This window comes from Tripterygium wilfordii, chromosome 21, assembly GCF_013401445.1.
Source record: "Tripterygium wilfordii isolate XIE 37 chromosome 21, ASM1340144v1, whole genome shotgun sequence".
NCBI lineage: Eukaryota > Viridiplantae > Streptophyta > Magnoliopsida > Celastrales > Celastraceae > Tripterygium > Tripterygium wilfordii.
In genome coordinates, this window is record NC_052252.1 from 13,590,297 (window position 1) to 13,604,792 (window position 14,496).

General features: G+C 36.1%; 1 protein-coding gene and 1 long non-coding RNA gene across 2 annotated transcripts; one reads left to right on the top strand and one right to left on the bottom strand.

The window, feature by feature from the left end:
- The first annotated feature begins 621 nt into the window (after nt 1–621).
- On the top strand, nt 622–2,033 carry LOC119989882 (F-box protein CPR1-like). The gene has a single exon (XM_038835619.1). The coding sequence runs from the start codon at nt 657–659 to the stop codon at nt 1,824–1,826; it is 1,170 nt and encodes a 389-aa protein (XP_038691547.1). The 5' UTR covers nt 622–656; the 3' UTR covers nt 1,827–2,033.
- Nucleotides 2,034–10,461: 8,428 nt separating this feature from the next.
- Nucleotides 10,462–12,659, bottom strand: LOC119989738. Its single transcript, XR_005465892.1, has 3 exons — nt 12,500–12,659; nt 10,718–10,803; nt 10,462–10,524 (listed from the first exon to the last, which is right to left on the bottom strand). It is a non-coding gene; the product is annotated as an uncharacterized LOC119989738 (long non-coding RNA).
- Between the last annotated feature and the right edge of the window lie 1,837 nt (nt 12,660–14,496).

Consider the following 14,496-nt stretch of genomic DNA (forward strand, 5'->3'; position numbering starts at 1 on the left):
AGTCCGGTAGGGTGTGGTGGCTACTTCATCGATCGGAGTTGTTGCGGCCGGTCGTTGGTGGTGCTTGTCTCACTGGTCGGAGGCTTGCGTGTTTCTGTCTGTGGTACAGGTGGGGAGGAGAAACGGGAGAGAAGAGGATCTGTGTGTGGCTGGGGTTGATCGTGTTTATTGTGATAAGATATTAACTAGTCACACTGTTACTAACGGCGTGACTAGTTTTTTTTTTTTTTTTATAAGGTCACATGACCTTTACAAAGCAAATAGTCACGCCAACTATAACTGATTTCTATACATTATTCACGCCATCAGAGATGGTGTGAATGAATCATGTCATCTCTGATGGCATGATCGTTGAAAACATACGAAGAACACGCCACTGACAGTTGCGTGTAGTGCTATTTTGGGAAATACTTTTCCCCGAGTGTTATATTGGGACATATTATGGGAGAGAGTGTTATTTGGGTAAAAAAACTCCTCACTTATCAGTTATCACTGAAGGTTTACTTCTATGCTAGACTCCTAGTTAGGATAGGCCTCAATTTAGGTATTAGTGAGTCATTAGGTTATAAATTAAAAAGGTTTTAACTTTAAGTACTCCACCAAATCTCAATTATTGGAAAATTAAAAAAGCCCCAAACAAAAGCAGCAGCAGCAGAATGTCCGATCATCTCCCTCATGAGTTGATCTTCGATATACTCTGCGTATTACCTGTGAAGAGTATAATTCGGTTCAAAAGCGTATCGAAATCATGGCGTTCTCTGTTTGAGGAACCCTCTTTTCTCGATTCTCATCGCAAGCAAGCCAATAAGTCGCTGATTATACAAACTGGGGACTTGAGGCGTACAAATAGCACGAACTTCGTCGCGTCCGATTTGGATTCCCTCGACAGATTCAAAGAAATCACCTTCCCTCCCGACCTCGGAAGATCCTCCTATTCAGGGGTCACAGTTATGGGATCTTGCAATGGATTGGTAGCTTTATCTTGCACATATGGCGAGATGCGAACAGGAATTGAGATTCGAGAAGACGTTATCATCTGGAACATCTCAACTACAGAGCGTCAAATTATTCCAGATCCATTTTGGAAGGGGTACTATACGTGTCTTCCAGGAACAGCAAACGTCGGCTTCGGCTACGATTCCGTCAGCGATAGTTATAAGATAGTGAAAATAGTACACCCTGGGAGTAATTTATTGCCAGTGTTGTACAATCTGAAAAGAAATGAAGTGAGTTGGAGACTTGGAAAATTTCGTGGCCCTGACTCTGGTTTACATGTTCTTGCAAGGGGATTGTTATTCGAAGAGTCCTTGCATTGGGTAGCACTTTTACACGAGACAAAAAAATGTATCATTGTTGGTTTTGGTCTTGAGAATGAAGAGTTCTATCAAGTGCCCCTGCCAGATTGCGCTGAGAGTAGCATTGCTGTTGGTGTATTGGGAACATGTCTTTCGATGACCGACACATATACTTTTCGACAACCTTGGGGAGAGATATGGGTATGGGTGATGAACAAGTATATGGTCAAAGAATCGTGGACCAAGATTTATAGGATTGACGTTATTGGGAATGTTTTGGGGTCGCCGGTTGGGGGAGATCGAATTCTCTTGCTTGGGTGTGTAGAACGAAATCTGTATTTGTACGACCCGGTTAAGAAGGAAAGCAGTAAGGTGGTTGAAATCCCTGGTGGCTTCTGGGATGGACTAGTTTATCAGGAAGGTTTTACGAAGATTAGTGCCATTTTAGGTGCATTGCCAACAAGAAGAATATTCAAGCGCAACGCATACGAGGAATATTATACTTGGAGGAAGAAAAGACCAACGCATTAGTAATATTTATTTATCTTAGTAGTAGTACTGAATGAATAATTAGGGCATATTGCCATTTTCTCAGGATCCACATAAATTATCAAGCACTCTTATTTATTTCTTTTCACTCCCTTTCTATTATAATATTGATGTACGTAGAGGTCACCGTCTCTTTTTCTACTTCAATTTTCTACTTAATAAATGTTTACACTTAACGTTTGAGTTTGAGTTTGAGGATTGATGTGCTGGTGGAGAAATTTGTGAGATAGTGAACATCTAGATCCACTCAAAAAACACATGGATACATAATTATCCACGAAAATATCAATTATACCCTCGCTATATATTAGTTCATGTTACTCTTTCAAACTGTAATATGAAAGAAAAAGTCTCAAATCCATATGATTTCTCCAGATGATTCCAGCGACGGTTTATTACATCACCATCGCCCAGTTAGATTCCGTTCAAAACGACCATTGGAAAGGGAGAGCTGAAGTTGGTCCATTTTACTCGCGTAATTTTACTTTTTGAAACAGTAACATGATAATGTTATTGTTTGAAAAAGTTAATCTACGTCATATAATGTTAATATTTTAATTACATAATTTTACAGTTTCAAAACATAGAGGATTAAGAATTAAAAAATAAGTCAAATGATTTGATTGAACTCAATACATCTCAAATTACGATCTCATATCTCATATTATATCTCAGACCTAAGAATATAAAGACGAAGAAGAAAAAAATAAGAAGAAGAATAAGATGATGATGGAGGAGCGACGGTGGAGATGGACGATGGTGTAGGGGGAGCTAGCAGTGGTAAAAATGGAGGGTAAGAATCTTAGACGATTCTATCGATTTTTCAAAGTTTTAAAAATAGATAATAAATCACAAAATAAATCTAAGAATCCATAATCTAAGTTGTGATATGTGCACAAACTCTATCAAACATGGAGGCAATAATCCATAATCAACTGTTTTACTATTTCACTTATTAGTTTACCTCGACCCACAATCAAACATGGAGGCCGTTTACACCTCAAACCATACGCTTGCATGATTGTCTTGTTTCTTATTTGTCAAGGCCTGGACTTATGGCTCCACTAGACAAATGCTACACATCAAGACGCCGAGATGCCAACCGGAAGCCCTTTGGGCCTTATTTTGGATAGGGCTCGGCATCGGGCAGGGCCGGCTCGACTTTTTTAGGCCCAGGCCCTGCCCGGGCCCGGTTTAGATCTTCAAGCCTCGGGTCGGGTCAAATTGGAAATATGAGGCCCAATCCCATAAAGCTCAGGCTTTGGGTATTGACTTTTTTAAAAAAATACATATTACTTACAATTGATTAATATCATAATTGTACTTTAATTTTTATATAATTAAATAATATTTTATAGAGGGTGAAATATATACGTATTATGTGTATATATATATACACATATATATTATATATACATATATGTATGTATATATATATATACAAAACACACAGTGTGCACTGTCTGTGTATGTGTATGTGTATATATATAGAGGGCTTCTCATGTGAGGGATCCCGCACTTTATTTAACATGCGGGATCCATCTAGCACCATTCATGAGCGGGCCCCATCACGTGTGGGGACCACACTTACACCAAATGAATGGTGTTAGATGGATCCCTCATTTTAAATAAAGTGAGGGATCCCTCACTTGAGAATTTTCATATATATATATATATATCTATATATAAATAAATCATGTCGGGTTTGGGTCGGGCTCGGGCTCGGCTAGGCCAAAATTGGCCCGAGGTGTCCGGCTTCGGGCCGGGCCCGGCCCCAAAAATGGAGCCCACCCGTCCAAAGGGTTGGGCCGGGTTGCCCAGGCCCGGTCTACTTTCGGGCCAGGCCGGGCCTAGGCCCACGGGCCAAATGGTGAGCCCTAATTTTGGATATATGCCATATGGATTGAGATCAGGCCTTGCCTGTAACAGGTCCACCATGAGTAGTCCGTTAGTGACCCGACCCACTTTATTAAAAACCTTTGGAAGCTCCAAGAGTAAACTCAAACTTTCGACCGAATTTTTGATTAATAATCGAATTGCCACATTAGTTTGTCGTCAAAAAGTGGCTCATGTGGTAATTGATTGTAAATCCATATATACGGTGATTATTATGACTTTGTTTAGAAAAATATTTAAAATAACATATACGCTATTTTTTTAACATCTATGCTACGTTAGTTAGTTATCAAACACTCATTTGAAGTAACATAAATGCAATATTTAAGTAGCATTCATATTTTTCAGTCCAAAAATATCCAGAATACTACACATTTCACACCCCCTCCTGATGCTCCTCCTAATCTATAGATTGATGATTTTGGTATGGAAGCCGCTATTTGCACACATACGTTAACTTATTACACAAACATTTTTTAAAAGATCTAAATGTACCAAATTATCCTTATATGAAATTATCTGAAAACGTGTTTACTTTTTGCACCCATTTTTTTTTCTCAATACAATAAAATTAAATTGAATTTTATAACCATAATCCTTTTAATTAAATTATTATAAAAATAATCATTCTCGCCTCTCATTGGTGCAGTCCCCATAGGAACTGGACAACTCACATACATATAGGCTGAATATAGAGAACCAAGAAAGAAGATAGCTGAAACAAATAATTCACACCAGAGGTTTGCAACGAAAGTTGCTACTGAATATATTTACTAGTCTCGTTGTCAAGAACACAAAATAACTACAGCTCGAACAATCTCTCAGAGATTTTGTTGCAAAATTCAGATCTAAACTTGAAGCACAACTAAAAGACCTAACTAACCTCGAATAAATACAAACATATCCATAGACACTAAAACCGGTAAATACGATAAGCAGGAGATACAAAATCAAGATGAAGAGAGATTACAGCCCAACGGGGAGAGTCCAATATTGATTGACGCTTGTGCACGAGAGAATAGAATTGAACTAGAAGAACAACGAAAACTCGAACAAAATATCCAAGCTGCCTCCCAAATATCCCGATTGCCCCCTTGTATGAAGGAGATTGCTAAGTTTAATGGGTCTAGGCCTTAAGTACTGACCAAACCGAGTTGCAACTTCTTTTCTTTTCCAAATAGGCTTTACCAACATAAGCCCATGCATTGTTGGAAATATAACATGCAATAAACCAATTAATATTTATATTGCATGAACAGTGACTAAGCTACACAAATAAAACAGTAACATTAAACAGAAACAGTAACATTAACATAGGAGATTGTATGCATAACACAATAGCATGTATGAACTCAATAATTGATGCTTAAATTAAAATACCAAAACCGTAAACAGCTGATAGGAATTGTGGGAGCGAGATACGCCTTTCGCGAATCTCCTTAAAGAGAAATGTCCCAGCCACTGGTGCTCAACTTTTCGGACAGACTCTTCCCAAGATACAACGCTCCGCAAACCACTAGTAAGCAGCACTTCAATACTAATGGACTTAGACGAACCAATTTAGAATTACACTCTCAAACAGATGATAAAGTAGCAGAGAATTGAAAGAGCAAAATGACAGAAGAAGAAGAAGTGTTGTTCCCTTTGAAAGCTGCTGCCAAGCTCTCCTTATATAGGAGAGCCCAGCAACAAAAACCCAGAAAAATCAGTGAGCAATCACTGATTTTCGGGCTTGCATTTTGACCAAGTAAGGTTGCAACCACCAGCCCATATCTTGGGCTGTTGTAACTGCTGTTCGACCAGGTAAAGATGCAACCAGACTTGACCAAGTCATGGGCTGTAATTTCAGGCTTGAATAGTCTAAAGTCCAAATCGGTGAGCAATCACTGATTTTCGGGCTTGCATTTTGACCAAGTAAGGTTGCAACCACCAACCCATATCTTGGGCTGTTGCAACTGCTGTTTGACTAGGTAAAGATGCAACCAGACTTGACCAAGTTATGGGCTGCAATTTTGGGCTTGAACAGTCTAAAGTCCATATTCAATGCAATTGGGCGTCTCTTTTATGGGCTTTGTCGCAACCGGGGTCACGACGCGGACCGGCGTTTGAGGATGAAAAATGTTTAGAGTCGCCACCAATTGATTTAAGGTGCAATTGGACACCGAAAAGACCTGCGAACCAGAGAAAAGGGTACGGGGATCGATTGAGTGTGGGGAAGGTGTTAGGCACCCCACAACTCCCGTTTGAAAACGGTTACCCGGATTAATCTAATGGCTATCTTATGGAAACTTGCTCTTTGCAAGATGTAATTGTTAAAGTTTGAATTATTACTTTCAACACACTTATCAACTTATGATAGTGTTTGAAAAAAAGCTTGGAATATTACTATCAATTTATGATGATTTTTATTTGGAAATAGGTTTGAAATAACACTATCAACTTATGATAGTTTTGGGAAAAGATTTGTAAGAATACTATCAACTTATGATAGCATTAAAAAAAATTGTAATATTACTAAAACTTATGATAGTTTTTATTTGGAGCCACACTACCAACTTTTGGTAGATTTAATTTTAAACACCAACTTATGGTGTTAATGATAAAATGTCCTACCAACTTTTGGTAGGTTTAATTTTAAACACCAACTTATGGTGTAAATGATAAAATGTCCTACCAACTTTTGGTAGGTTTAATTTTAAACACCAACTTATGGTGTTAATGATAAAATGTCCTACCAACTTTTGGTAGGTTTAATTTTAGATACCAACTTATGGTTTATTTAATAAAATGTCCTACCAACTTTTGGTAGGTTTAATTTTAAATACCAACTTATGGCATAAATGATAAAATGACCTACCAACTTTTGGTAGGTTTAATTTTAAATATCAACTTATGGTATAAATGATTATTTGGAAAAGTGTCATCTATCAATTTAACCTATTATTGCCAACTTATGGCAAATTCATAAATGAAATCAAATAAGGTTCATAATTCAAATAAAGGAAATCAACTTATGATTTCTTTAATTGAAATGACCTATATTCAATTTTAAACTCATATACTTATAATAAATAAATAAAAATCCAAATAATTAATGTCCAAGTTATACATGTTAATGGGGGTGATATACTCAACATAAGGGCCAAATATACATACTTAAACAAAGAATAAAGAATATCTTAAGCAAAATCCTAAAATTATTCAAGCTCTCCTTGATCCCGGCCCAAATGATGTTCAACTCAATCCAAACCCAACAAATAAACACAAAAATGGGGGTCAATATGGGTATTCAAATATAATATCAAACCAAACACATACTTAAAGATTTACATATACATATAAACATATATACAATATATGCATATACACACATCCAAACCATGTATAAATACACACATACCGTACACATATAAACATAAATCTCTAAAAAAACCTATACAACTGATTCCTAATGTTGCCGGGTTTTGAACAAAAAAAACATATATACAAAACATCAATTATACTCAAACCGGACATCAAAATATACTCAAACAAACAACAAATATATTCAGTATATTAGCATGCCATATTGACTGATTATGAATGAGTCAAATCCAAATCCAGTATTGCAAAACCAAGTCCAAATCCAGTACCAATACCACCGATTATCATTCTATATAGAACTTGAAAATTACAAGACCAAATCCGGCACAAAAACCAGCAAATCTATTACAACTAGCAGGGTAAAAACAAGGAATAACCTTTGTCAATCATCATCAATATCGAACAAAACAAAAAGCCACATCATGAACCAAATCTACGAGCAAAAGGTTTGAACAATAACGTAAACATATTGGCAACGAGTCCGAACAAACACATAGAATAAAACCAAATTTGAATCAAGGAATTTGAGTCATTACCTTCTCAAGGAGACAAAGAAAACCAAACTTCTTCTCTTCTTTTGCTCGGTTGCTCTCTCCCAATCTCCTCCTTTCTTCTTTCTCTTTTGTTTTTGCTTCACCAAAAAAAACCAAAGTCTCCTCCTTTCTTCCTCTCTCTCACGCCTCCTCTCTTCCTCTCTTCTTTTTTTTTTTTTCTCCTCCCCCCCCAAAGTCTCTTCTCCCCTCTTCTTATTCTTTTTCTTTCCCCAATTTGTGCCACATTTCTCTCTTTGTCTCCTTCTTTTTATTCTTTTTCTTTCCCTAATTTGTGCCACATTTCTCTCTTTGTCTCTTTCTTTTTATTCTTTTTCTTTCCCTAATTTGTGCCACATTTCTCTCTTTGTCTCTTTCTTTTTATTCTTTCCCCAATTTGTGCCACATTTCTCTCTTTGTCTCCTTCTTTTTATTCTTGGCTTTTTCTTTCTTATTTTTTACTTTTCCATTCTTCTAGCAAAAACAATAAAAAGATTAAAACAATTCTCTTATTTTTAGATATTTTCTAAGATTTGATCTTATTGGGTCAAGATTTGAGTATTTAAGGATCCAAGAAAGGGATTATGAATATCTATGTGCTTATAGGTCAAAGAAATGAGCTTTTGCATTTTTTGTGTTCTTTTCCTATTTTTTTCTTTTTCGGATCGGACGAAATCCGGTTACTACAGGCTTGTAACAAATTGCAAAAACATAAGAAATTATTGGGCTATGTAAGCCCAAATCTGAGTCTGCGAAGGGCCTGGCCCACACGCATGCTCACCTCGCCCCGCCCGACCGATCGACCGGCTCTGCTCGACCCTCGCGCGCGCGTGTGTGTGTTTTTAGTCCAAGTTCATAATGTGGAGCCTCTCACACCTACAAAAGCTTGGGTGCCCTTGGGCCCAAAGTCTTACTACAACATTTGGGCTTATAAACAATACATCCACATGGTATTTTTCCAATGTGGGATTCCCATACACATGGTATTTTTCCAATATGGTATTAAATGATCCCACACACTTCTCCTCATGCCACCTAGATTATGGACACCAAAATTATGGACACATATCATTTTGGAATAACTAATGGGCCATTTAAGTAGACATGTATGATGAGCCACCCAATAGAGAGATTAATACATCAAGGGCCAAGGCCCATGCTGCACTGTATGACCCAAACATTAATACTATAAAGTTATTAGGGGTATTCATCGGGTCGGGTTTGGCCCGGCCGGTTATTTTTGACAGAATGTTGACCCGCTTGTTAACCCTGCCAAATCTTAAATATGAGAAGCTCTCAAATGTGAATACCACTTGATCACCCAAATCATTTTTCCACCCTAATAACACCGAATCCATTTGGACCTTTATTGAAAGCATAATATAATATGGATGACTCTTATTTGCACCCCAATTTTTGTTAAGCACACACCAAAAATCACAAAAAATCCTCATCTATTACACCCATCCTGACCCTACCATTTCCCTCCACTATCTCTCTTTCTCTTTCGTTTCCCTCCTCTCTCTCTTCTGCAAAGCTTCTCTCTCGTATCTCCCTCTCTTCTGTGAACCCTTCGTATCTCCCACGAGATTATTCCCATTTGCATCATCATCATCTAGACCCAATAAGCTATTCATGAAGGCTGAATCAGAGAATCCCCTGTTCAACAACCCAACCCCATTCAACACATTCAAGAACCAGTCCTCAAATTTGGCATGATTGTCCAGAAGCGGTCCAATCGACTATGATGAATCGGGCTTCAATGGGAACAGGAAAAGCCTCAATCATGATGGTTTTGAAGAACTCCCAGATGTCCGATCATACTCATCGATCAAGTTCTCCAAATCCTCATCAATTGCGACGAATACGAGAGAGTTCAGGAGAGGCGTGAAGAAAGATACGCAAGGGTCGTGTGGCGGTCCGTGACAACGATTCGGGTATCTCCGCCGATATAGCAGAGCTACTTGTCATGTGTGCAGGGCACCATATGGCCGCAATAGCTACACATGAGTAATTGAGAATTAGGGTTAAGGGGTGTAGATTGTGTTTTTTAAGGAAAAACACAAAAAGAGGTATATTCATAATTGTTACGTTTTTTTACTGAGGTTTATTTAGAATTGGGTCTTCATAGTAAATATTAGGGTGCAAATAAGGTTCATCATAATATGCCTAGCAGTAGCTACAGTGAGTAGTGACATTAATGGACTGATAAAAGAAAGAGCCGACAAGTATTCTCAAGGCAGACACGTGTCTGCTTGACTCTTTTATAATCGTAGAACTAGTGCAGTGCCCGCGTTACGCTTGGTAATAGACTTTTTCATTATTTTTTATCATATGCATAGATGTAGTTTTGAAGAAGATGATACGAAACTTTAAAACATCTGTGTACTGAAACTCCCATCATTTCCTGTACACTATAGTGTCATCAACATAATGCAGGTGCTAAAATGAATGGATTTCAGAGCAAAACCAAATCCTTGACAATACAAAAGAATTGTAACAGAGGTCATCATGCCATCCTCATTGCCCAAGACCAAGTGCAAGGTTGAACTTTTAACACCCATTACTTTTTTGCATGATCAAATACCCATGAAATAATTCAAAATATATGAGTTCATATATTAATTGAAAGAGTTTAAGACTAATGTAGTATATGTATTTCTCTATTTATAAATAATTGAGAATACTAATTTAGGTCTATTATTTGCATAATCAAGTACTTATTTCATATATTTATACAAATAAAATAAGAAAAAAAGAATATACAACGAACATTGTAGACATGATAGTACAAAAGAATATTACAAAAAGAATTGTTGACTACGAACCTGTAGTATTGAGCTATCACCATCCAACTCCCAGTACCTGAAGCATCAATTCCCATGTTCAATCTGATTCAAAAAATCCACAAAATAAGTGCGCATATATACTTCATCCAAACGTGACAAATATGGGCGTAAAAATTTCAATTCTGAAAGTTTGTTTATTATGGAAAATTATGCAGCAATGTTGGGAATTATGTGAATATAACAAATTGAGATGAGAAATACAACGAACATTGTAGACATGATAGTACAAAAGAACCTTTTAAGTTTTCATCAATGGATCCTTCTCAAGAACACCATCTTTAGCATGCTTAATCAAACTAATGAACCTTTTCATCAATAGACCTGAAATTTTTTAACATATTATTATAATTTATGTAGATAAGAGCGAGCATCTTAGAAAGCACCCAAATCAATTATAGATTCTTCCTAGAATCAGACTCTGAAAGAAGTATCTAGGGAAATGTCTTAGTGGCAGTTGCCACCTGAAGTAAGAATTGAAAGTGAACCTGTAATTATATATATTCTCAGGCATTTATCTATCTAATAAGCCTGTTCGTCAATACCAAAGATACAATCAATTCTACGAAAAGTAAAAGTAAATTTGTGATTGTGGGACTTCCGAAAAAAGAGCGAAGGTAAGGCATGCGAGGTCAAAATAATGAGCACAAAACAACAGAAAAACAAAGACAATATTGCAGAGCTCTCTTTTTGGGAGGCAATGAGTCAATGATAGGCTACCACTACAATGCAACAACTAATGAACCAATCTATCAAATCGATCATCCTATCAATTTAGGATTCGTACTTTTGAATAAACAAACCTAAGTATCATCGTTGGATTAACACCGCTATTTCCTCTCCGCCTCTGCCAAACCACTAAAAATTTATGTGGTAAGCTAACTCAGCAAATGACTGGGCAAATTTATGGAGCTGAACTTGCATCGAAATTAACCTACACCTCATATGACACTTCTCTTGGTAATTAACTCCGAACTTATAGATTTGGTAGTATCGTAAACATTTGGAATTTTGAGTTTGAAAATATTATAGTTTTCTCTAACCATGTCAAGGCAATATTCCTAATGCATCTCATCCTTGAATACAGGAGATCAAGTTTGCGGCCATTTTTTTCGGCATTTGATGAATTGTATACAAATATTTGATCTTTGTCTTCTACCATTTCCTAATTTGCGGAAAATCTTTGCCCTTATAACAAAATGATGATAGTAAATCACACTGGTCAAACAACAGCTTAGTCTGCTATAACTGGTTGTTGTATTTTGTGCAATAGATGCCTCTCTTAGGTTTTCAGAAGAAGCTAGCTCTAATCTATACCATCATTGCATTGTCTGCTTCAGGTATTTAACAGACGTATATGTGCGTAGCATCAAGAAATATAAAAGAGTTTTCATGAAGCCACGATGTAGTTCCAGCAATGACATTTTTCTTTTATCATTTCATTTATAAAGACGAACCTCAGCCTAGTACCGCATTGATTTATTGAAACCTAGAGGTGACAACTTCAAATCACAGAAATAACCTCTGTATGCAGAAATAAAGCTGTGTACCTCAGGTCCTCTGACCTTCCCGGACACACACTACCAATACTAGAGCCTTGCGCATTGGGTATTGTTTCTCGTTTCCTATCCTTATTTATCTAAATTCATATCCCAAAAGTCATGCAAACAAATACTCACTGCAGACAACAAGATCATGGAGTTTCATAGGGTTAGATGGATTAGAAGATGAAAACATGTATGATTGGAACCAACACTAAACCAGGACAGAAAAGGGGTTTTGGAATCTAACTTTCAACGTCCTAGCATATCAAAAATTGAGAGCCTATGACACCACACCCAGAACACCACCAGCAAAATCACTTTCTAATTAAAAAATAGACTGAATCATTCTTAACATAGATCAAGATTGGCAATCCAAACACCCAATTCGAACCAACAGAGCCCAGGGTTCAGATATCATACAACCTCTATCAAAATGGATATCTACATGACGAGCTTGAAGAGAAGAGCAACTTTACCTTACTGGCGATGATCAAAGAGCTAGCTGCGATTTCACTTGATGAGGCGGAATAAGATTAAGGGAGAAAAGGGAGAGGAGCAGTGAGAGAGAGACGTCGACGCAGGAGAGGAGAGACAAAGCAAGCGTGTGTTTATTATTTGGGACTGATTTTGTAATTTTTGTCCCACAAATTACAAATTATTTGGGACAACGCTTTTATTTTATCCTAAAAACTATGATTATTTGGAAAGAAATTTCCATGTTATTCCAAAAACTTTTTTGAGGGACGAATTTTAAATTCGTCCTGAAAGTATCAATTATTTGAGATGAAGTTTTCCTTTTGTCTCAAAAAAAAAATGATTGTTTGGGATGAAGTTTTAATTGTCACAAAAATTATTGATTATTTGAGATAGTACAAAAAATCTTGTCACAAATAGTGAGTTTTTTGGGACGGAATTGCAGTCACGTCCCAAAAAAGTAATTATTTGGGACGGGTTCAAATTTTATCTCAAATAATAATGTAATTGTCACAAAAAATATCATTTTGGGACGAATTTTTTATTGTCTCAAATATATTTTTTTTGGGATAAAAAAATATATGTCACAAAAGCGCAACTATTTGGGACAAAGTTATTTGGGACAATTTGTTTGTGTCACAAAAACCCGGAATTGTTGTAGTGATTGTTGTGTTACCCAGTTCATGTGATTGGATAGATCTATGGAGATCAAGTTCAATATCATCCACGATCTAAAGTTTTGACCATATGTTTGCCGATAGTCATGATTATATCTTATCAAATTGATATTCGGTGTATTCTTATTACATGATTTAACATGGTAAATTATTCATGACATATATGTATATACTGTAAAGTCACATGCTTGTGTAATTGCATTAAATGCTTGTTGAATCTATTGAAAATTTGATAGGGCCACACATGTATGTTTGAGTTCTCTTTTATCTTGATTATATATGATCCTATGATGGGTATTAATGATATGTGCAATTGACGTAGAAGTTATGACGTTTTATTTTATCTAAAAGTCCAAGAATAATTATAATGGCTAGAGTTTTGAATCAGACATGGATTACGGATCTGCAGTTTATTGATTAAAAAATTTATTTTGTTCCATGTAATGTTTATGGTGGCGTGATGGAAATTCTTGATCAATCTTTGATTGAAACTGCTTTGCAGTATAATGATGTTTTGATCAATTATGAATGTCTCATGGTACAAAGGGCTTTTATCTGTGATATCACAATTCATACACGTTTCTACATGTTACATCTTTGGTGATATAGACACTGTATATGATTCATGTAAAATAAAGAAGTAATTATGTGTATGTTTCTATGTTTCTTCTGTAAAATTTCGAATGGATTTTCCGTGCCGTTGTTTCCAAATTTTTTTAGGAGGTGTTCCTGGACACATCCCTGCACCATTATCAATGTAAGTGTGTAGGTGTGTTATACTTGATATTCCTTGAAATTCCATTCTGTGATGGTATACGTACTATTTGGAGAAGTTTTTAATGCTTTAAAAGATATTTCTTTTCTTCTTTATAATATGCATATATAATCTGGGTTAAATATGCTTACCAGTAAAAGTTTTAAATTGAATTTTGACTTTCAGTTGTTTACACTTTATGCCCGGTTAAAGTATAACTCATATTCGATTTGGTTGGTTTGTTCATAAATGAATATTTACAATTATTTATGGTAGTGCATAATTATTTATTTGTTTTAATTATGCATGTACATGTACCAACTTATGTATATTTTGAGTATTTTGGTATGAACTCCGATAAAATTTAGAGAATACTATTGGTTAGTTTTATTTTTATATGGTTTATTAACTTGGAGTTACCAAAATGACCTATGTTGATGAATTTTATAAATATAAAACTACATTAAAGGTTAGTCATTAAGGGTGACATGAAAGACAATAATATTTTCAATGGCATTACATAATTAGAAGATTGGGACAGTTCCAAAGGAAAGTTACTTTCAACTAG